General features: G+C 43.0%; 1 protein-coding gene across 4 annotated transcripts in view; it reads right to left on the bottom strand.

The window, feature by feature from the left end:
• CNKSR2 (connector enhancer of kinase suppressor of Ras 2) overlaps window positions 1–24,026 on the bottom strand; it is a 469,908-nt gene that overhangs the window by 231,453 nt on the left and 214,429 nt on the right. For all 4 annotated transcript variants that reach the window (XM_029603391.1, XM_029603393.1, XM_029603392.1 and 1 more), the window contains exons 7-8: window positions 20,101–20,160; window positions 18,160–18,228 (exon numbers count right to left, since the gene is read on the bottom strand). In XM_029603391.1, the coding sequence (XP_029459251.1) occupies window positions 18,160–18,228; window positions 20,101–20,160 (129 nt within the window). The remainder of the gene's footprint in view (window positions 1–18,159; window positions 18,229–20,100; window positions 20,161–24,026) is intronic.

The raw sequence follows: 24,026 nt of genomic DNA, 5'->3' as shown, positions 1-24,026 counted from the left end.
GAATTTCTGCTTATCTATGCAAGTGTCCCTCAGTCTCAGGAATATCTCACCTTCCAGGGCATGGAACCATGTCTGGGCGGAATTCCCTTTCCGAAAAATATCCGAAGTATGATTATTTTTCAAACAATTCAACTCCCTTAACTTCTGTTTTCCCAGGGTGAAGACTCTGGAGGGGCGTTCCAGATGAAGAACAACCCTTATTCACAGTTTTCCTTTCCAGATGGTGAATAGGGGGATCCTCCAGAAAGGAAAATCCAGCCAGCAGGAATAAATAACGCTTCCCTTTCACCAACGTTTTGGGCTGGAAAGTTGGCAGGCAAAACTTCCTCCTGAACCAAAAGGCTAAACTCACAAAAAATGGCTTAAAACAATCCAGAGTCACCACTGTCCATACACTGGATGTCAGATGGAACAATAGGACCTTTCTCATCCTGTCTTGGATAGCAGAGGTGTAAGACCTAATCCACCAGGAACAGGGGAAACCAGGGAGCAATACAGCTCCTTCTTCTTTCATTGCTATGTAAAAATTCCACACAGATCTCTGATGCTCAAGGTTGGTGCAAGGCTAATTGGCACCCTAGGCTATCTGCGATCTTGCACACCTCCCTCCCTCTGCCTCTCCAGACTTATCTACTGGTAGCAGCTCTGCACTCTTTGGCCATGGCGGGAGGGTTTTAGCTGGCAGCAGGGGCTTCCTTTGCTTCCGCTGCTGTTGGGATGAGCTCTGCCAGCAGCCAGGGGTCTGGCAATGGCAGGATTTTATCGCTCCCCAAGGTCTGGTGCTCTAGGTGACCACCTAGTTTGTCTAATGGAAGCACTGGCCCTGCCGATGCAGCCCGCCCTTGAGCAGGCTGGGACTTAACTATTGCAGAGGTGCTGTAGCAAACAGCCTGCTTATCTTTTCTACCCAGGTCTTTGATTAGGCCATGTAGCAGAGATCCCAAAGGGTGTCTACATATTTATGCATTGCATTTTATGCGATGTATTTTACTCTGTTGTAAATTGCTTAAGGTGCTCCCTTAGGATTGATTAGGCAGTAAATAAATGTTAATGTAATGTAAAAATTTGATAAACACTGTATCTGCCATTTCCCCCCCCAAATTTTTTAGCTTGCTTTTTTGCAGATAATGATCTAATACATGGTTCCTGCTGATGAATACCCAGAGGTAGGATTTATGATTGGAATTGTAGATCACAACTATTTTGTCCATCTCTACAGTAGGAGAGTACTGGTCCAGATGAATTAAAATGGTCCTGGGACACCTCTTCTGTGTTTAACATGACAGAGTGAGGCTCAAAGCTAAGGCATTTGAGGAGAACTAATCAAGTTGAGTTACTTATCTTCAGGTGCCCACCTCATGCCTGCAGCAGGGGAAAATATCCATTTTCCTCTAGACAAGGGGTGACCAAGACACATGTACTGGTAATCTGAGAGTCAATAGTATTTTGCACTCTTGCAACGGCAGAGGGGTAACCCTGAAATGCCAACAGCTTATCCAGCAGAAAGTCTCCTGCAAAGTGTACTTGAGAAAAACCGATTGCAACCAGCTTGTAAAACTAAGTAATAAACTGGGGGAAAATATAATGAAATGTACCATAAGACGATTTCTCTCCCTGAGAGATGTAGCTCTTGGCCGTTCTCACAACATACTATATCTGCACACGCTTTTAAGGCAGAAGCAACATTGTGCAAGGCCCATGTTGCCATAGTTACTGTGCCTTTCTGGCCAAGCAGTTACACAGGCCTTGTGCTTGAAAAGTGACATCTCTAGCACATTCTGTACAAATTAGAAAATCATCTTTGTTTTTGTTTTTAAATGCACATAAAGAATGGGAAACCGACAGTAGATAAAGACTTCAAGGACCATCTGTTTTGCCCATTTTCCCTTCCTGCTGCCATTACCACAGACCCAACTTCCTCCTTAGCTGTACAATTCACATACTGACAACCCTGGGCTACATTTTGGGAAGCTTGTATGGAAGTGAGTCACCAAATTTTTGGGTGGCGGTGGGGGAACTATTTACCAAACATTGTGAATGGTGGCGCGGACCTTTTAACACACAAACATCTGCATTAATGTGCTGTTGTCAGCATTTAAGTGAGTTGTTAACGTGCAACCTTATGTTTACAGAACCTTTGATTTTCCTAACTAAAAGGAGTGTACTAATTGATTGGGGAGGTTCTGTGTAGAAACTGAAGAGAGAGGTTTGGATTTTGCTTCCCCATTTGGGAACTGCAGGTGGTGTGACCCAGCTGTTTATCACCCCGAAGCACCATCGTAGATTTTTAGTTACAGTTAAAGCTGACAGGAGCCCTTTGTCTCCTGCTTGCTCATTTTTTCCTGAGTTATGGTAAAGGAGTAAGGAGGTTTTTCCATTTTAGGGGTCAGCCTCCCATTGACTTGCCTATCCAGCCTTTATGCTTGCTTTGGACTCTTTTAAGCCAATTTTTGAGAATCCTTCTGTGATAGCCGGTCCCCCTTGTTGCAGTGGATTGGGGTATCCCTTTATTCAAGGCTGAATTTGGAGTAAGGAAGGCCTGCAGTGTGTTCTCTCCTTCAGAAACAGACCTGACAGTGACCTGATGCAGAGGAGTTATATTTTTGAAGTAACTGTATTTTTGCAGTATCTCCTCTGTTCAAGGCAAGAAAGTTTTATTCTACTCTTCCTGTCTTGTTCTTGATTTTTCTCCTTTTTGGGTTCAAAGACTATTTTTGTTCCACTTGGAGCTGATGGTCCTTGCTATCCAGGACTCAGTAAACAAACCATTGTGAGAGTGGCGTTATCACCTTCAGTGGGAAGAGCTAAGGAGACCCTTGAGATTTTGAAGGAGGATTGAAGTAGGAGAATTTGGAGTAATTGAGAAGAGAAGGAAATTAAATATTAAAGAAGTGCTTCCAGTAAAAGTAGAGACTTTGCTGACAAAATAGAGTCACAAGTTTATTAAATCTTTCCGTCTTATTATTTATTGACTTGAACCACGAAATGAATTGAAGCTGTAATCAACTATCGGTAAAGAAGATGGAAACCCCCATCCTTCTCATGTGTGTTTATTGGATACAGAGACAGTGTTAAATATCAGTACTGGGTACAGAGGAGGGAGAAAGGACTGGTCTTTTAAAAAGCAGGGTATACAAGCCAGTGTTCATCCCCACACTGGAATCCTGGGATTCAGAGAGCAAAGCTATCTGGTGGGGTGAAGGAGGGACTGAGCGTCAGTGAAGAAGTGTTGTGCATAAAGGGTCTGTCCCTTTTCTTTTTCTTTTATGTGCCCCTGGGTGCAAGTAAAAGGATCTGTCCCACCCAGGGGTTATATATGCAAAGCAGCTTATTTCAAGTCATGCCCTTCGGTCAACAGCGTGTCAAATGTGTTTCCAATGACGTGCTTGAAAAAACACGCATTTAACGCACACTTTGAGTGCTCTTGAGTAAATCAACACAAGCTTAATGCTGAATAAGATTTTCAAACAACTGGGGCACTGCATATCTAAATATCTCAGACAAATTTGTTTAGACAGCTATCTAAGCATGTAGTCTGATTTTCTTTTAGACATCTAGATGGAATTTTTAAAACCTTGAACATTTCCAAGTAATACCATGGGAGTGCCTAATCCTGCATCAAGTACTAAAAGTATCTAATCAGGAAGGAGTTTTGGCTGGAAGCATTTCTATAGTATTTTTTTGTTTGTTTTCTAACAAATTACACTCACTCAGGATGAGAAGTATTCATATTCAGGCCGATACAGAAAAACGCGAGGGAGAGCTGACGGGCTCCCACTCTCCCGGCGTACACACAGGCCACTCTCCTGGGCGTGCGATTCAGGAGGGTGGCCTATGCAATTAGGGCCTGTGGTAAAAGGAGGCGCTAGGGACACTAGCGCGTCCCTAGTGCCTCCTTTTTGACAGGAGCGGCGGCTGTCAGCGGGTTTGACAGCCAACGCTCAATTTTTCCGGCGTCTGTTCTCAAACCTGCTGACAGCCACGGGTTCGGAAAACGGACACCGGCAAAATTGAGCATCCGTCTTCCGACCTGCGGGCCGATTTTTAATTTTTTTTTTTTAATTTTTACTTTTTTTTTTTTTACTTTTGGGCCCTCTGACTTAATATCGCCATGATATTAAGTTGGAGGGTGTACAGAAAAACAGTTTTTACTGCTTTTCTGTACACTTCCCCGGTGCTGGCTGAAATTAACGCCTACCTTTGGGTAGGCGCTAATTTCTGAAAGTAAAATGTGCGGCTTGGCTGCACATTTTGCTTTCTGGATCGCGTGGGAATAACTAATAGGGCCATCAACATGTTGCGGGTGCTATTAGTTTCGGGAGGGTTGGACGCGCGTTTTCGACGCGCTATTTCCCCTTACTGTATAAGGGATAAAGCTAGCGCGTTTTTGACGTGCTATTACCCCTTACTGAATAAGGGGTAAAGCTAGTGCATCGAAAACGCGCGTCCAAACCTGGGCTAACAGTGCGCTCCACTAGAGCTCCACCAGAGCGCACTGTACTGTATCGGCCTAATTGTTTGTATGTACACTCTAATAATAAAAAAAAAAGAATGTATCTCTGAAGGGCCAAGCCCGATGGCTCAGGGCCATGAGGGAGACCAAAGTCTTCTATTCTCAGCTGAGACCTTTCACTATCCAGGTTGAAGGAGGGAGCACCAACCGTCACCCAACACTGACACCTAGAGGCGGGACATAGGGTCTACATCAGCTGAGTTCCACTGAGAGTTTAAATGTTGTTCCTTTGGCTGTGGATTGTTGCTGCAGTGGTTGGGCTGAATTGTGAGAGGGAGAGGGAATAGCCCAGTGGCTAGAGAAATTGACTAAGAACCAGCAAAACCAGGATTCAGAGCTCCTTTCCCCTACTGACACTCCTTGTAACCTTGGGCAAGTCGCTTTATCGCCTATTGCATCTGGCACCTGCTTTCACTGTAAGTTCTTTGGGGGTCAGAGACTTATTGCACCTGAAATCGAAAAATGCTCATAAGCCATCCTGAGCATCATTTGGAAAGGCAGGCTAAAAATTAAAAAAAATCTCTGGTAGTTGTAAATGAAGGCTCCTAGTGCCATAAGCTAAGACATACAAAGTTTCTCTATCTAGCAGCTGAGTGAGATGACTGGAAATATTTCATCTCCATATATTCCTGAGAAGCATTCGCAGATCAAAGGGTAGGTTTGCTGTCAGAATACATGTTGGACTTCCTCTAATGGCCTCTTGGGAGGTTGGATAGGCTGGGTTGAACACGTTTTGGAGAGCATATAGTATGGGGTAGACTTTTCATTTTCAGTTGTTGCTTAAAGTCCAGCATACAACATTTTTCCTTGAGTTGTTTGGCAGCGTCCAGTGCGCCAGTGTAAAGGAGTTTTCCATTGTAGCTGGCTTCTGAAGGTTTGACAAGACCTGTTGAGTTTGCAGGCTTAAATTTCTTATTGTACATGTTCATATCACAAAGTACAAATACCAATCAGACAAAAAATACTGCTGCTCAGATTCAGTGTGTTTATTTAAACAGTACAGGCTTGTTGGGAGGCCTTCATCAGTCAGGTGAGGAATCAACACTAAGAGTTCAAATCACAGCAGAGGGCTTCCAATGCTCTAGTTAAAAGGGGGTCAAGTCTTCAGCATATTTGCCACCTAAATTGTGGACTTAAATCAGACAAACATCAGGATTTAAAAATCCCACTCTGATAAAGCTGGATAACCTTTTATCCAGCTATGTCAGGAGCGGTCTGGGGCATTTCAGGGAGAAGCCCCGTTACCAGGCTAAATTATCCAGATGATGCTGATTTTCAGCATTATCCCACCAGGCAGTTAACTTTTGGAAGTCCCAAAGTTAGCCGGATAAACTTATCCAGCTAACTTTAACAAAGCCGGGTATCCCAGCAAAGTTAGCCACATAATGTTATCTGGCTACTAGCCAGTCAGCAGCTGAAAATTTACACCAAGGCTCCTTATGAGTAGTTGCCAATTTTTGTCACTTTTTGCCACTTTTTGTCACTGCCAGAAGGTTGGGATGGGGAGGGGGAAGGTTGGAATAGCTATGCAGTTTGAGAGAGTGGTTAAAAGGGGGATTTCATGAATGCGAGGAAATCCAGCTTTGCTCAAGGAAAGTGGTGTATGTGGTGTATTTGGATTTTCAGAAGGCATTTGACAAAGTCCCTCATAAGAGGCTTCTAAGAAAACTAAAAAGTCATGGGATAGGAGGCAATGTCCTTTTGTGGATTAAAAGACAGGAAACAGAGAGTAGGATTAAATGGTCTGTTTTCACAGTGGAAAAAGGTAAACAGTGGAGTGCCTCAGGGACCTGTACTTGGACTAGTGCTTTTTAATATAGTCATAAATGATCTGGAAAGAGGTACGATAAGTGAGGTGATCAAATTTGCAGACGACACGAAATTATTATTTCAAAAGTTAAATCTCAAGTTGATTGAGATAAATTGCAGGAAAACCTTGTGAGACTGGAAGATTGGGCATCCAAATGGCAGATGAAATTTAATGTGGATAAGTGCAAGGTGATGCCTATAGGAAAAAATAACCCTTGCTGTAGTTACACGATGTTAAGTTCCATATTAGGAGTTACCACTCAGGAAAGAGATCTAGGCGTCATAGTGGATAATACTTTAAAATCGTCGGCTTAGTGTGATGTGGTGATCAAAAAAGCAAACAGAATGTTAGGAATTATTAAGACGGAAATGGCAAACAAAATGATGGATGTCATAATGCCTCTGTATTGCTCCATGGTGAGACCGCATCTTGAATACTGAGTGCAGTTCTGGTTGCCGCATCTCCAAAAAGATGTAATTGCTCTGGAGAAAGTGCAGAGAAGGGCGGTCAAAATGATATGCGGCGTGGAACGGCTGCCCTATGAGGAAAGGCTAAGGAAGTTAGGGCTGTTCTGTTTGGAGAAGAGACGAATGAAGGGAGATATTATAGAGGTCTACAAAATCATGAAAGGACTTGAAAACGTTAATGCACTCCATGAAGTTAGAAAGTAGCTCATTTAAAACAAATCAAAGAAAATTCTTTCACTCAGTGCATAGTTAAGCTCTGGAATTCATTGCCAGAGGATGTGGTTACAGCAGTTAGTGTAACTGGGTTTAAAAAAGATTTGGATAAGTTCCTAGAGAAAAATTTACAAACTGCTATTAATTAATAAGTAATAGTAGCTTGAGATTTATTTAATGTTCGGGTACTTGCCAGGTACTTGTGACTTGGATTAGCCACTATTGGAAACACGGTACTGGGCTTGATGGACCCTTGGTCAGACCCAGTATGGAAATTCTTAAGTTCTTAAAGTGCAACTCGTTCAGTACAACCTAAGTCTTTCGTACTGTCTCTTTTACAGACTGCAACTGAGACAACTCAAAAATCTTCCAGCATCCCTGGCCTGTTACCAGTAATAAGAGCAGCTTTAACAGGATGAGCAGTGCCAGGAAATACTCCAAATGTATTTATTTCCTAGCAAAGTCTGAATGTTGCCTGAATTATAAACTGTACTAGAAAGAAATGTGCCTTGCCTCTTTCTAGAATTATGTCCCCAAGAATTGGAGACTTGCAAGTCTTGAATTATGCCCATAAATCATTCAAATTATAAGTTTTTAGCAGACATCCAATCATATGAACAACCAGAAAAAGAAAGTGCATCTCCTTTTAAATTTCAGTAACAGTGATACTCAGAGAAGCACCCAGACACCCATCAAATGAAATCCCAGTGTTCTAGAAGAACAAAGGCGTTTTACTTATGGTTTCAATCAATATACTAGAAATCACTCAAAACAGACTCACCTCTATAGATCACTAGATTCTGACCACAATAAAATGAGTAAATAGTTTTCAAAACCTAACAGACATAATCAATCAGAGCAGAGGAATAAAGGATGGCCGTCATATAGAGAACCGATGAATTGGCTTGACAGCTCTTACAGACGTGCTGCAGCTCTAAAACATAATCATAGGTCAGCAACATTCATATTATTTTTAAGTGTATTTTTTTTTACAATATCCAAAGTGCAGCAAAATAACCAAGTCCAAAAATAATATAAATAGACTTATCTCAACAACGTTGGAAGACCAAGGTCAATGTCACGTATATCACAAATTCCCCTTCTTTATCTCATGGTAATAGGACACAAAACCAGACACATCCAATGTGTTTCGATGAACTTCTGCTTCGGGGCAGAAACAGCTACTTTGACGAAAAGCACCGTCAATCTAAGGGGTGAATTTCAAAACATTTACGCGCATAAAATTAGCATGTAATCGCGTAAGTCAATTGCACTCGCATCCACTCTATTTTATAAACACTAAAAGTACGTTTTCAGTCTTGTGTGCACATTTACATGCACAAAAAGGGGTTGTCTGGGGCATTCCAGGTCAGGGCCACGAGCTACACGTGCAAGATGCAATTTTATAAGAGACTTGCACACACATATCTGGCAACGGATTCGAAAACTTTGCACCTGCTAATTATCCAGCGCAGCTGATATCAGACTCATCTGCTGTCTGCTATGGGTTGGGTGGGAGGTCTGGGTGAACTGGGGGGAGTTCAGACTGAAGAACTAGGAGAAGGGCTGGGTGAACTGGTAGAGGTTTCGACAAATTGGTAATTTCAAAGACACACGCGTATTTTAAAATATCCCGACTTCCGCACGCGAAACGGGGTTTTACGCGAGCAAGACACAATTTTTCCTCGCGCGTAAAATATGCATGCGTGTGTTTTTAAAATAGGTAGGAAAAGTACATGCTTTCAGTGCATTGCGATAGCTACACATAAGGAAACACAGATGTGTATTTTGGGGGGTAGACATACGGGTATTTATAATCCGCGTGTACCTGATATGCGCAGGTTATAAAATACTGCAGTAGATCTCATGTACGCGCTTACATGGGGCTGTGCAGAATTGTTTGAAAGTTACCCTCTAAGCATGTACCTGGGGCAATGGAGAACAAGACTTGTCCAGAATGGCAAGGAGCAGCAGTGGGAGAAGCAGGATTTGAACCCTGGCTTCTCTGGGTTTCTTGCCTCACTTCTTTGCAACTTAGGGATCCTCTTTGCTTATCTCAGGCCGACTTCAATTTCATGTCTGGGTTTTTGTTTTGTTTCCTTTCTGCATAATTATAGCACCACGTAGATTCCCTTGTTGATAAGTGAAGTAGTTTTGCTTGGCTGACCCTTTAACCTCAAGCCTCCTCCTTCATACAGAACGTACACCAGATGCAAGTGAGTTCCACACCCTGCATTCCTTCTGGCCAGATTGCACGCTGGAGACCTAGCCCAATGTTTTCTTCCATCAACGGAACAGAGGGTGTGGCAGCAACAGCGGACATCTGTGAGAAAGCAACCTGATCAGTAAAGGGAAAAAAAATGCATTCGCCTCTTTCACTCCCTCACTCTTTCTGGTAAAAAAAAAAAAAAATCACCGACACAGAATAAACCGGAAAGAGAAACAGGTGAGGGCAGGTGATTCTCACACCGAGCAGGACGGATGAGTAAAAATGATCCACTGCTCTTCTTTCAACTGCCCGCCATATGACTCTCCACATTTCCCTCTCATCCTCCCTCTCATCCTCCCTCCACACCCCCCACTCATCCTACCACCCTTCCTTTTCCAGCTCCTCGCCATCTCATAAATACATTCTACCACGTCCTCTGATTCCACGGACAAGGTCACGAGCAGGGTCCATGCCAAGGCCACTGAAAGTGAGAGGCTCACCTAAGGTTGCCAACTTTTCCCCGGAGCAGGACCGGACACTTGGGTGGGGGGGGGAGAGGGCAGCCACAGCCTCCCCCCCCCCCCCCCAGTCTTTCTTCCCTTTCAGATTAGGGGCCTCGATTGCAACTCTCCTCCTCCTCCTCCTCTGTGAACCCCCTCCCCCCCAGACGTGACGGCGTGCTGCTTCACCCTGACCTCATCTAAGTCCCACACGGCGCAGTCCCCATCTCTCCAAACTAAAGATAATTAGCTGCGTGCCGCACCTGCTGCCGTTTAAGGGAGTCCTGTGCAGGCCGTGGCAGTAACATGACTGTTCGGCTGTGCTGCTGTCTGCGCGGGAAAACTGGGCTCCCCGAGTCCGAAAACGAGCAGGTGGTCACCCAGGCTGTGCGCAGGCCACATGGGACCAGAACGGGGTACTTTCTAGAAGGTGGTACTCCCAGCATTCCCACTCCTCATTTTGGGCCTTCCTTTGTTAGAAAAACAAAAATCCAACACCAGACAATGAGATTCCCATGCAGTGCGCTTACTTTAACTTAAACTGATATTTTCTTCTCTTTTTAAACTAAATGACTTCCCATCCTACTCTCCGTTTGATATTTTCTTAATAAACCACGGGAATGAAAGTGACCTGGTGGCCACAATTAGCCCCACAGGCTCACTCTTAGGAGCTTTCTCTGTCGCCTGAGTCACTCCTCTGCCAGAAGTCTGCAGACCTACAGGATTTTACACGAAAAGCCTTCTGGGGGGGGGGGGGGTTTAATTAATTATAAAACTGTGCTTTCTGGTCACTCCAAGGGTCTCCCATTTACCTTCTTTCTTAAAAAATGCACATGGAGGGGGGGGGGGGGGTGTCTATTAGACTTGCCAGTTGGCTCTCTCTTTCTCCTTTCTCCTGATGAACTAATCCAGTCCAGGATTTACCCCCACTGTGTGCAGGGACTTGGGCGTTCTCCATGCACGGCAGAGGGGAAAGCCAGGACTGGATTTGTTTGCTGCTATAAAAACAAACAAACAAAAAATGCAGCCAGCTAGCAACTATAGGGGTGTCTGTTAGGCCAAACGCGCGTTTACCTTTATTTCATTTTTTTTTTTAAATATTTCTCCCCTTCGGCTGTCTGTGCTGTCCCCCACCGCCACAGCTGGCTCAGGGGATGTTTGCCAGTTCAAAGTTAGAGGGTTGCTTGAAAATTCGTTGCTGGAGCAGTATTTATTTGGATCAGTGGCTGCTTCGAGAATAGGAGTTTCGTGGTTGTAGTGAGTGTATGAAGAATAGGCAAGTCCACATTTCCATGCATGGCCAGGAAGTGCTCTGCCAACCACAAAACTCCTTCGGTACTGCCCATTAGGGCATTCCAGCTGTCTGAGACGACATGGGGATGCTAACTGTAATGCGCCCCCGTGCACTCACTTTTGAATCTGTACAGATTCAGATTGTAATGGTAAAAGCGTGTCTCAGTCCTGTGAGTGAGGCCGGGGGTGGTGGGGGGGGGGGGGGGGCCCATTTTGAAGGCCTGGCAGGGTATGGATGCACAAAAGAGATGGTGCACCCAAGTTCTGTTGAGGGAGGGAAGATGGCCCCCACCAGCCAGCAAGCGTGCACCTTGTTGGCATCGCCCCCTCTAACTTTGAACTGGCAAACATCCCCTGAGCCAGCTGTGGCGGTGGGGCACAGCAGAGACAGCTGAAGGGGAAAAATATTTTTTAAAAAATGAAATAAAGGTAAAAGTGCGTTAGGCCTAACTGAGACCCCTATAGTTGCAGCATCCCTGTCTTTTCCTCTTCCCCACCCAACTCCAAAACCAGCAACTCCTTTTCTCCCCACCCTGTCCAGCATCTCCACCTCTCTCCCACCCCTGCCCAGGTTTCCCCCTCTCTCTCTCTCTCTGACCAATTTCCCCCTCTTACCCTCCCTTCTCTCTCCTGCCCAGCATTATGCTTTCTTCTCTTTCCTCCCTCCCAGTAGCTGCTGACCACCAGCATCCTCCTGTCTTTCTCCCTCCCTCACCCTCTGCCCAACATCATCTCCCTCGCTCACCCCCTACCCCACAGCATCCCCCTTTACTCTCTCTCCCATTCAACCCTCTCTTTTTCTCTCCCACTCTCTACTTTGCAACTGCGTCCTCCTCTCTTCCTCCTCCTCCTCCTTCCCAGTACCTCCCTCCCTCTTTCTTTCCCACCCAGCAATCCACCGCTCTATGCCCTCCCCAATCAGGCTGATCTTTGTTTACCCAAAGCCTCCTCCGACTAGCGGTGTCTCTGGTACAGCACTCATTCCCTCTTTCGGGGGGCAGTGGCAGCTTCTCTTACGCAACAGTGAGCACCCTCTACCTCAGCGGCCGGCAGCTCCGGGCCAGCACGGCTCCTGCATGTGGTCCCTGCACACTCCAGCAGGCACTTCTGCGTCTGCGCAGGCGCACCCAGGAAACAGGAGCTTTGAACCCTGGTGGGTGCCGCACCATAGGACGACAGCCCTTGACTGAAGGAAGGGTGAGAGCGGGGATATTCCCCCTACCTGCATGGTGCCGTGCACGGCCGTCCAAGCCAGCCCCGGGCTGCACAAAAGTTTCTGGCTCTCCTCAAACTAAATGTTATTTTTTTCTTGCTGCACCACTCTGCTTGTAAGTAACAATGGGCATCTCGGGAAAGCTGCAGCTTTGGTTGGATATAGGAGTTCGTGTGTCAAATGAGCTTGTAGGGCTCGTCGCCGGAAAGATCATGAGAGAATCAGAAGCGGTAAGGAAGAAAGAGCTGACACTGCCGCGGTCTTGATCTCTGTGACCCTGCGGATGATTGGCGCGGAGTAACTCCTTGTCCCTTTGAAGGGAGCTTGTTCAAAGACCCCCCAAAACCTCAACTGCCAATAATTTTCCTGACATTGATCAGCAGTAACGCTCTTCAGAAACTATCCAGAGTAGATCAGAATTAGTATACATACAAGTAATATAATGCATTATAGTAAAAGATAAAAATGTTTCTAAGAACATACAGCATTTTTTTTAACAATTAGTATATTGCACAGAACAGAATTTTTAAATTAAATGCCAAATATTTAAATGATAAAAACGACTGGAAGGATTCTCTATATCAAAAGTGGTTCACCTGAGAGCCCGTGATCATTTGTAAAGAGTTTGGGAGTTGGATGCCTAACCTGGCTCCTTTGAAAACCGACTAGGTTCGCGTGCACAAATTTAGGGTCCCTGAAACAGGGAGGGGAAGTAAGTTAGGAACCTAGGGCCAATTTCTAGCACCCATGCAGGTGAATAAATTTGGGAGCCCAGCCCAGAACTGAGGTCCCTAAGTTCAACGGAAATTTCCTCTAACTTTAGGGCCTAAAACTGAGGTGCCCTGGCCTGGTGCTCAGCTTGCTTTGAATACAGGCCTCTTCGTGCCCTAGGGCCTGATTTAAATTTGGGGCAGTGGAAAGCCAGCTTGAGTTAATAGTTTGTTTTTTTTTTAAACATGGCGTTTGAAGTTTCCTGAAATTTCTGGAAGGGAAAAAAATAGTTTGTGCCCGCTAAATCTTCTGCAAGAAAAGAAAACAGCGCTGTTGGATTTTTGCTCCAGTCTTAAATTTTGCACTTTTCAGCAAGAAACCCACAGCATTTTTAGCAGAATTTTTGTTTGCACAGTTTTGTGGAGGGTTTTTTTTTCTCTTCCTCTCCCTCCTTAAAGTTGCAGAAACTCAAATGCTCAAAATATTTGCAATTTGAAAATAAAATGAACAGCAAGCTTTATGCCCAGAACTCAAACCAGCCCTTGAACTGTTTAATCCAAGATCTAAAATAGTTTTTTTCCTCTGTTTGCATTTGAGTCCAGTGAGGAGCTGTTTGCTCTATTATTCAGAATAACTTGCAGTTTAATAATTCTACGAAATCATCCACATAGTTATGACACATTCATATTCCACTTGACCTAAAAATCTTGCTCCTAGCAGGTAATAAAGCAAAGCATAAAATACAGGAGTTTATTAAAACAAAACAAAAGCACTGACAACAAGGACATCATTACTAGTAGTAATTGCACTAAATGTTTGATTTGCTTCCTTATAATTTAATTACATATTTTCAGGGGGGGGGGGGGGGTTATTCAACTATTTTTGTAGTTTTGGGCTACCTTAGCACACAGGTTATTTCCTGGAACATTCCTCACATCTGGACAAAAACAGGCGTCCATAAATCTATAAGTACACCGACCACCAATTAAGCAGCTCACATGCAACAGCCTTAATTGAGAATATCCAGAAGCATGATACCTAACATCGCTTGGAGAAGAGACGGTGAGGGGGGATATAATAGAGATATTTAAAATAATGAGAGGTCTAGAACAGGTAAATGTGAATCGATTATTTACTTCTTTCTTAAAAGAAGGGGCACTCCATGAAATTAGCAAGTAGCACATTTAAAACTAATCAGAGAAAATTCTTTTTCACTCAGGGGCAGATTTTCAAAGGGTTACGCGTGTAACCCCCAAAAAGCTGCCCAAGCTGCCCCTGTGCGCGCCGAGCCTATCTTACATAGGCTCGGTGGCATGCGCAAGCCCCAGGATGCGCGTATGTCCCGGGGCTTCGAAAAAGGGGCAGGAAGGGGGCGGGTCCGTGGGTGTGGTGGGGTCCAGGGGCAGGACTGAGGCCTCCTTCGTTGCGGCTGTGCCGGGGAATGGCGCGCCGGCAGCCAACTGGCGCGTGCAAGTTACGCCTGCCCAGAGGCAGGCATAACTTCTGCAACAAAGGTCAGGATGGGGGTTTAGGTAGGGCTGGGGGGCGGGTTAGGGAGAGGAAGGGAGGGGAAGGTGGGGTTGGCAGAGGGAACTGGGAAAGCCATCGGGGCTCCCTTAGGGCTCGGTGCGCGCAAGGGGAACAAGTGTGCACCCCCTTGTGCTCGCTGACCCCGGATTTTATAACATGTGCGTGTTGCGCGAACAAATCTATGCCCGCGTGTATCTTTTAAGATCTGGCCCTCAATGCACAATTAAGCTCTGGAATTTGTTGCCAGAGGATGTGAATAGTGCAGTTAGTGTAGTTGGGTTCAAAAAAGGTTTGAAGAAGTTTTTGGAGAAATCCATTAACTGTTATTAATCAAGTTGACTTGAAGAATAGCCACTGCTATTACTGGCATCAGTAGCTTGGGATCTTCTTAGTGTTTGGGTACTTGCCAGGTACTTGTAGCCTGGTTTGGCCTCTGTTGGAAACAGGATGCTGGGCTTGATGGATCCTTGGTTTGACCCAGTATGGCAAATTCTTATGTTCTTACAACTAGGTCCGATGTACCAGGATTTCTTCTCCAAAGCTCGCTTTCTGTCATTTTCAACAGAAACTAGGGAATAAACATGCTTGGAAAAAGAAAGGGTGCCTTGGGGAATGGAATGTTCCAGTGCCATTCAAGATGGAACCATGAACATCCCCTGCTAACTGGGAGGAGACCAACAGACTCGTCACCTAAAAGAGGAAGCCAGGAGCTCAAGCTCCGCTCAACGTTTCCTGACTGGGTGTCGTTACCAACTGCATGCAAAACAAAGACCGAGGAAAAAATTTCCATAATACCAGAGAATATTATAAACTGGCAAAATACATATTTCTGACCTATTTTTTAAAGTACAGCATAGATTGAAGTATACGAAGTTTGCACCTTTATAACGTAAAAAGATAGGAAGGGGAGAGCAAAAAGCTATTGAGGTCGATATTCAATAAGCCGCTGAGCGGGTAAGGTAACTGGCAAATTTTAGCCACTTACCTGTAGGAGAATATTCAGCAGAACCTCAATGGCTAGGTTTTCAACCAAATATTCACCTACATCTAGTTGGTCACAATTTGACCAGTTGGATTTAGTGGAGCTGGGTTCGCGAGCCAGGCTTAGATGGTTGTACTGCAAAACGGCACTGACAGGTTAAGTCCTTTGCAAACCTGCCTCAAATCCCCTCCCTCCCACCATCACTCCAAAATTAAAAAAAGAAATCCCCTGTTGCTCTATGCCCAACCCCCTCCATTTCTTCAGGAAGCAGCACATTTTTTAAAGTTGCCAACAGGGCCAACGCTGAAACCCCCCCCCCCCCCCATCCCTGCTGTCCTAAAAAGGAAGTCTGTTGGCTATGCATGTGCGGGCGGCTCGCACAAGGGGACTGAATTCTATTAAATTATGTGCGGCAATGCAATCAGGCCTCTCCCAGTTCCCTCCCAGTCTGCTTCAATTAAGGAGCGGACAGGGAGGAAACTTTCCTATCCCTAACTCTACTTTTGCTACCTCTTCCCCTCTCCACCCTGATCCCTAAATCTTTCTTACCTATCCTTTTTTTTTTGTTTTGGAACTTACTTCAGGCTGGGAGCCTTCGGGGAGGCCCAGCACTTGTGCACGTTTCGAGCTTTATGCGGGTGGCTGGGACTGTTTTAAAATGCGCGCAGCACGCGCAAGGCCTGGCCACATACATAAATCCCGATTTTTGTATGCACGGGCCTTTGAAATCCGGGCCTGTATTTTTTGTTTTCTGAGCATGGCTTAGGGGGCCTCAAAACTTAACACCAGCTCTGGGCTGGCATTAAATTTTGAGTGTTAAAATGTACGCGTTTGGTGCACTTTTTTTTTTTTTTTTACACCAGGGATACTAGCTAATACCCTCATCAACATGGCATTTGCTTGTGATAAGCGCTATTAGCTGCACACCAGTAATGTCGCATGTTTTGGACGTGCTAATCCCGATATTGCATTGGGTGTACGTCTAGCGCATCCAAAACGCGAGTCCAACCACGTGTTTAGCCGCGCGCTGAGCTCAGCACTTGATATAGCGCCAGCCCCAAAGTGAGGGAGGAAAGGAGGAAGGAATCCCTCTACTGGCACTTTTTATGTCTGACAGCTTGAGTTGCAGTGGAAGGGAGGGGATGACCTCGCAAGGGGCGAGGTTATTTTAATTTCTGCTTGCTCTGGGCAGAAGGAACTGGGCCTCACCGGATTTTTAAAACATGTTCTACTTGCCAGTGAGAGAGAGACAGGGTTTACAACTAGACCCGAAGGCAATGTTTTTAAACTGAAGGTCCTGGTGGAAGGGAGGGAGCAATTTTTTTTAAAATTACTTTTAGTGTGGGGTGAATGGTAGGGAAGAGGGCCCCCCAGCCAGCACTTTGAAAAAAAAAAAGACATTTCAGGGGGAAAGGGGGGGATGTCAGCCACCAGTGGGTTTTTTTCTGTAAATTCAGGGTGGGAAGGTGGCCAGCTAGAGTTAGGCCTGCTATAGGAATGCTAGCTGTCTAACTTTCTCCCTCCATCCTCATCCCTCCCAGATTCTGAACAGCTACATTTAGCCACACAGTGAAATTTAGTCAGATACCACAGTCAATTTTCAAAGGCTTTGATCTTGCTAAGTTCTTACTTAACCTGCTGGCTCCTTTCAGTACTGACATCATTAAGATTATTACTGGCAAAAAAGTTGAACTTTTATTAACCAAAAACAAAATCTGTATAATTTTTGCTATGATGGACAGCCATTTGAATTTATGCAAAATTGACTCTAGTACTTTACAGGATGAATGTTGTTTTGATCAATGAATGTGTATATTGTGATACATTTCAAACTTGCCCTGCACAGGATGGGCAGAGCCGACAAAAGGCACTTTCATGACAGCAGATTACAATTGTCCGTGTATAGTAGGCATGAGCACATTGGTTCTTTTACATGTACACTGGCGACATCTGAAAACAGGACCTGCCATCCCTTCTGGAAACCAGCACCAACTAATCCTCTGCTTCCCTGATTCTCCTCCCAGCAAAACCACTCAAGATTAAAGAGGCTAGCATGTAAAATAAGTCACTCTGTAAAAAAAAATAGGATACTAGCATTGCATGACACTTTGGCTTCCAATGGCTCACAATTACTTTTGTCTGGAGAGTCAAGCTACGTGTTTTGTAGTCAAGAAAATTTAAGTACCACTCCAATTAGAACGGTTCCTTTTGTTCTGATGCTTAAAAGAAGAGCGGATCCTAGTTGTTCTCATCAGAAGCTGGTAAATGAATGCCATAACAACCAAGCCAAGCAAACCTGACATGAGACGAGCAGAGAGCTAACAGATTTGTGCAAAACAAGGAGGTTTTTTTTTTTAACAAAGTGACTAATTTTACCATATGAATGTTCCAACAAGAACAAACCATACACTCCAGGCCACCCTAAACCTCCTGCTCTAATCTCCTTCTCACATTAGGTCCTCTCCCATCACGCAGGAGCCCAGAATAAAACCTTCGCTTCTTTTGGTTTCTGCATTTCCAAACTTTTGACCCTTGCAAGTTGAAATATTCTTGCTGACTATCCCACCTGTTACAAAGCCAGAAAATGAGATGGGCTGATCTTCTTCCATTTGCAAGCATAACATCTAATCATACCTCCGCTGCTTTCAGGACTATGTATTCTTTTTTCATGTCAATGTTTGCTCCAAGATTAAATATACTGTAGTTCATCATACATACCACAGTTTGGTGGTTAACTTGAATCACTTCATCTCCAGCATGGATTTTCTTGCAGCGATCTGCAGGTGACTGAATTTAAATAGAAAAACACGATCAAGACACCGAAAGTCTGAGATTTCATTTAGAATGGCATGAGGATGGCCAAGACTGTATACACAAGGTTAGATAAACTATCAAAATTAGGGAATAACAAATTAAAGAGAGGGATTGTGAGAAGTTACGTTTCCTGGCTGTCATATCTCAATAAGTAAAGTGCAGAGCCCCAATAATAGATCTCACAGTAATGCTATAAAACCAGAAGACCGAGGTACTCCCAGAAAGATTCAAAACTAAGACAATGGCAGCAATGCTAAAAACTTTAAAAAAGGGGTATCACAAATAATATATTTATTTTAGGAAAACCAACCTTATATCACTGTTGGATGAGCTATAACTTTAAAAAAATGTTTAAACAAGTGGAATATCCACTTCTAATACATACAGTAAGTGAAGTACAGAGTCGCTAAAACACATGGCACCATACTAGACAGAGAAGACAGTCTCTGTAAATCGTGTCATTCTTTTGTATGGCTTCTCCTGAAGATCCAAAGCCTACTGAGATACTTTGTAACGAAGTGTCTGGTCAGACCTTCATGATACATAGGTAAGGTATTCCAGCTGTACGGTTGACTAATGTTCTGGTCACATTGCTTCAGGACTCACTGGAAAGATATAGCCCAAGCAATGACATGTTCCAGATTTGCCTTCTCAGCTCAGCTGAATGCATAATGCAGTAATATAAAGAAGTCCCCCATATTTTTCATCGCTTTTCCAGAAGCTACTCAACGTGCAAATTCTGATGAGTTTATGATGAAAATCAGATAAAACTGCTCTGCGTACCAGCTGCAAAGGGCTCAAAGTTAGATAGGCCAGTTTTCCCCAGTACCCAGTACACTACAGGACAAGTTGATAAGAGTTTCTTGTTGGAGCTATACTGGGAAGAAAGGAAATTTCTTTCATGTTAAGTATATAGCCTTCTTGAGATGCATGTTGTGCTGCTTCTTAAGAAAAAAAATATATTGATGAATATAGAAACTTCTCAACTCCCAAGACTTTTTTTTGCCATAATAAAGCCTGGGATTTGCCGACCAGCACACATTAAAGGTATTCAACTTTTGTGTATAGAGCAAAATCAACAAAAAACACCAATGTAGACTTGATAGAGTTGGACAAGTTTAGATGGTATTAAGCTATGGTATTTTTGGCATGTAAATGTCAATGTGTCTCTCCCATCCCACAAAGAAGTTATGAAATGTTATTCAATTAGGGGATGCACTCTTCCTCCCTTGAAATCAGGAACAGAGGGGGGAAAATCTGAGGGGGAGGGTGCGGTTTGGAATATGATCAAAATATTTTTTAAATCCATTTTTGGATTAGGAAAAGTTTTATCAATTAATCCCTTATCTACTGAACCTAAACTCCTCAGAAGAAAATCACATCCACAATCTCCCATGTCAAGTTTCCAAAGTTCCTATGGTAACTAGAATATGTCCACTCAAGTGATCAAAGTTGCAAAGTTTCTGCTTAAAATAGTTAAGTTATAGGCACTTCAAATAATTAAGACACTTCAGAATGCTGAAGAGTGCATAAGAAAGTGTGTAACTGTTAGAATATCTTTTATGATCTCACAGTATGTACTAATCAGATCTAAAAAATGCAACATGATTTAAAACACTGTTAAGAACATGGCTATTCCCAGAAGTTCAAGAGAACTGTGAGGAAGCAGTTTAAAGAAGATGACAATGTCTTTGAAGCAAAACCTGGGTTTGAAACAGAGAGCCTCCTAATTGTGAAATACTGACCAGAACATGGTGGGTTCAAGTTTTCCTTTCACAGTACGTCAGACTCAAGCTGCAAGCATGATTGGAGTAAATCATTTACACAGTAATATCAGAAACTTACATTTTCTGTTGTTCCAGTAATGACATGGAGTCCATCATATGTTGACTTAATGTACATGCCCTAAACAAAAGCAAAACAAATTGTCGGAAAGAATTTCTCAAGAATTTGATGTTTATTTTATTTATTTATTTTAAAAATGTTTATATTCCATCTATATCGAAGATAGATATTCCTGACTATCAATATACAAGGACACAAAAGCAATATGAAATCCAATTCAAAAGTACCAAATTATCAAAGCATTTTATGTTTGTTTGTTTTTTTAAAGTAGAGGCTCTGTGATGTTAAATTATTTAATGACAATACAGATGGTCACAGAGCACAACAGAGCTTGCGAGAGCCCCTTGATAAGAAACAGGTGGTACATTACTGTATTGGCTACAAATGTGCCCCCAAGCTTCGTACTTCACTGTTCCAATTTTGATCTTGGGCGTGGTGGCCCCCTTGCACATGTCTTTGTTACTAATATAGAGTTCCCCCTAGGTCTCCACTAAAGGCTCTTAGCTTAAGCCCTGTTAGGACAAAGCAGGAGGGGGCAGACCATCTCTGACAAGAACCTCCAGAGAAGCTGCTTGGACTGGTCATCCCAGCCTGTATACGAGCAGGCAGTGAGGGAAATTAGTGTGGCACTCTGAGATACATTTTGAGGAAGGAGGAAAGTCTTAGTGGCACTCCCAACTTCAGGCTCCATGGCCTGATACCAGGGAGATAAGGAGAGGACGAGTCCTGGCTCAGTACCCAACCGATCTGAAAGGGGTTGTCATAAGTGATGAAGTAGGTTTTGAAGAGTTTATTTTTGTGAAGCAGTTGGGTTTTTTTAAATGTGGATTCCTTTGTTGGCCTTTGGGAGGATTTCCCCACTTAAAGAAAATTTAAAATGATTTAAAAAAAATACATGAATTAAATGCCAAAAGAACCCAGAGAAACATGTACCTAATCTCATAAATTAAAAAAATAGATCTTTAATTAGAACATAAGTCAAACAAAAATAATTTAAAATCAACAATATTCAAATAAAATCAAATATAATAAACATTAACTAAACGTTTTGAAAAAAAAAACTACTCACATAAATTCAGAATGAAAAAGAACTACCAACATACAAAATCAAAGACATTATTAAGGGCTACAACAAAACACAACCAAAAGTAAACTCGGACAAAGACAAAAACATACACCAAACATAAAAACCACAACAGCCCACAAAAACACACAAAGTAACACCAAAAACCCTTCTCAAAAAAATCTCAGAACAGAATAATATCAAAGAAATAAAAAAAGAATTATCATAAAAAAATAGGATTCTCTGTCAGGGTTAAAAGGACTGGTGTTTTTGAAACTGACACTTAATCTCGGGACTGAGTGTGTCCCCTGCATACTGAATTAGGAAGCTACACTAGTTTATAACAATCCTTCATTGTATATTAGTTTAGTTTTCTTCTTGATTTATCACAGAATCAATACAATGTATCAAAGCAATTTACACTTAAAATAAAAGCATATCATAGCCACTAATGCCTATATTATATATATATATATATCTATACATAGACACCTAAAACTATTCTATATAATTAGTTTAAAATATTAGGTAAACCAGCCCCCCCTAAAATCAATCATAGATATCTCTGGCTATCCAAGATAAATAACCTACTTTCACAACTCCTTCCAACATGGCATCTAAGGTAAGCACAACTAAAAGAATGACAAATAAAAAACAAAATAATAGCCAACACCTCCTAGTGTATCAAAAAAACAATAAAAACTCTGGATCACTATTTCTACTCATAAAATCCTATACACTGGCTACCACAAGCTTTTACAAACACCTCACTTGTTTCCTAAATGTTAGATAATTATTTTCTTTTGTTCCATTCTGAAGCTGCTGTATAACTGAAAGCAGACTGGCACATTTCCTCCAATCTGATAATTTAGGATGGAGGCAAGCCAGTATCTCTTGTTGAGAGGAACACAACTGACGGGAAGGTGCATAGGGCATCAAAAGGTCAAGCTAGGTATAAAGGAGAACACATTTAAATACCAGAGCTAGAATTTTAAATTGATTCTTTAAGTGATGGGCAACCAATGGAGATCTATCAGAAGAGATTTCATATGACTGCATTTTTTTGCCTTAACTATATATATATATACATACTATACATCAGTGGTTCCCAAACCTGTCCTTGTGACCTCATAATCGACTGAGTTTTCAGGACAGCCACAATCAATATACATAAGATATATTTATTTACATGCATTGGAGACCCAGTGTATATAAATCTCTCTCATGCAGATTAATTTTGGATATCCTGAAAATCTGATCAGCTATGGGGGTCAACAGGACAGGTTTGGGAGCCACTGCACTACATGGTCACAAATGTCAACAGATGTAAAATATAAGGGATCCTTCCCCCAAAAGCTTACTGTCTGAGGACAGAAAGGATAGACAGAAAAAAGAGCTGCACACGGGGAAAGTCGAGTGATTTTGCTGAGAGTTACTAAAACCAATGTCAATGTGATGATGGTGGAAATGGTAAGGTTATAAGGTTCGCCTTCCCAAAATTACTGAGGTCCAGAAGTATCTGAACCAATGGCTGACAAAGTCTCTGCCAGCTTACAATAAGCAGTGTGCAAGCACTCAGGACGTATGTAGGGCCAGTCTCGATGACCTCTAACGGCAGGACTCTGAAAGCAGCGCAAGCACTGGCTTGAGGCCTACACAGTGAGCCATGAGAGCAGAGAACTACAGCACAGGAAGAGAAAGAAAAGCAGGAAGAAGAAAGAGAAAGGGGAGGAACAAAGCACATGGAGGATGGGGGAGAAGAGACAGGAGCGCAAAGGAGGGAGGAAGCTTCAAGCAACAGAAGGATGAAAAACGGACAAAGGGAGAAGATGAAGAGAATGATAGAGGGAGCCAGCACGAAGAAAGAGAGATAAAGTTTAAAAAAAAGTCTGGAGAGGTAGAGAAAGGGAATGAGGGAGAGGAAGACAAGAAGACGGTGGAAAAGAGACCATACAAACAGAGCGAGAGAACAGAAAAAGATCAACACGCAAACTGAGAGATGGGGCCAACGGGAGGGGAAGAAGCAATATGCATACTGCATGTGATATATGTTCCAAACCATACATACAATATTCATTTGGAAAGAACACAAGTATTGGATTAAACATGGTAGTGTCCAAAAGTACTGTTTTTGTGCATTTGAATTTATCATTATCAGTTTGTCATGCAGCAAATGGAAACAACTGTCAATAGTGAAACGCTGTGGCCTGCATCCTCACCATGCCCTCCAAATGAAAGTGAAGCTTGCAACGTCTTTCACTCCCAGATCTTCTGCAAAGTATATTTACATTACATCTGGAGTGTCTGACTAGCCCAGCACCGCTGCAACTTTAATCTGACCTGCTAAAACACTCTTTAAAAGGAGGAAGGCACAGCTAATACACCAACTACTCCAAGCGACAGTAAAATTACCCTGTAGGGATCTGCCGTGCTAGATAAATTGAGAGATAATCCATATAATATGCTTGAAACAGTTTTTCAGTTAAATCAGCAAAATGACCGGAAGTTTCCATTTGCTTGATACAAGGATCAGACAGCTTCGGGGGACATGTTTTAATCACACCAGAGATGTCTCGGTCAGAGCAGCGGAAGGAATTCAGATTTTAAACTAATTTGTCTTGCTGCTGGGTAGTAAATATCCTCATTAAGAACATGATGCACTGCAGATAAGTACCAGAAAATAAAGCAATGCTTGATAATGAGATTTTTTTTTTTATACGGTACATTTCATCATAGTGACTCTGCATTGTGCAAAATTCAGAGGGGTGGAAAACATTATGTGCAGGGGTAAATCTTTGCAGCAGAGAGTCGAATATTTCTTGAGTGAGCTTAAATATCTTTGCAAAGCTCGCTCTAACCTAGC

The sequence above is a fragment of the Rhinatrema bivittatum genome, chromosome 5 (genome assembly GCF_901001135.1).
Source record: "Rhinatrema bivittatum chromosome 5, aRhiBiv1.1, whole genome shotgun sequence".
NCBI classification, from domain to species: domain Eukaryota; kingdom Metazoa; phylum Chordata; class Amphibia; order Gymnophiona; family Rhinatrematidae; genus Rhinatrema; species Rhinatrema bivittatum.
Note: the sequence above shows the minus strand (reverse complement) of the source record. Positions and strands in the feature narration are given on the sequence as shown.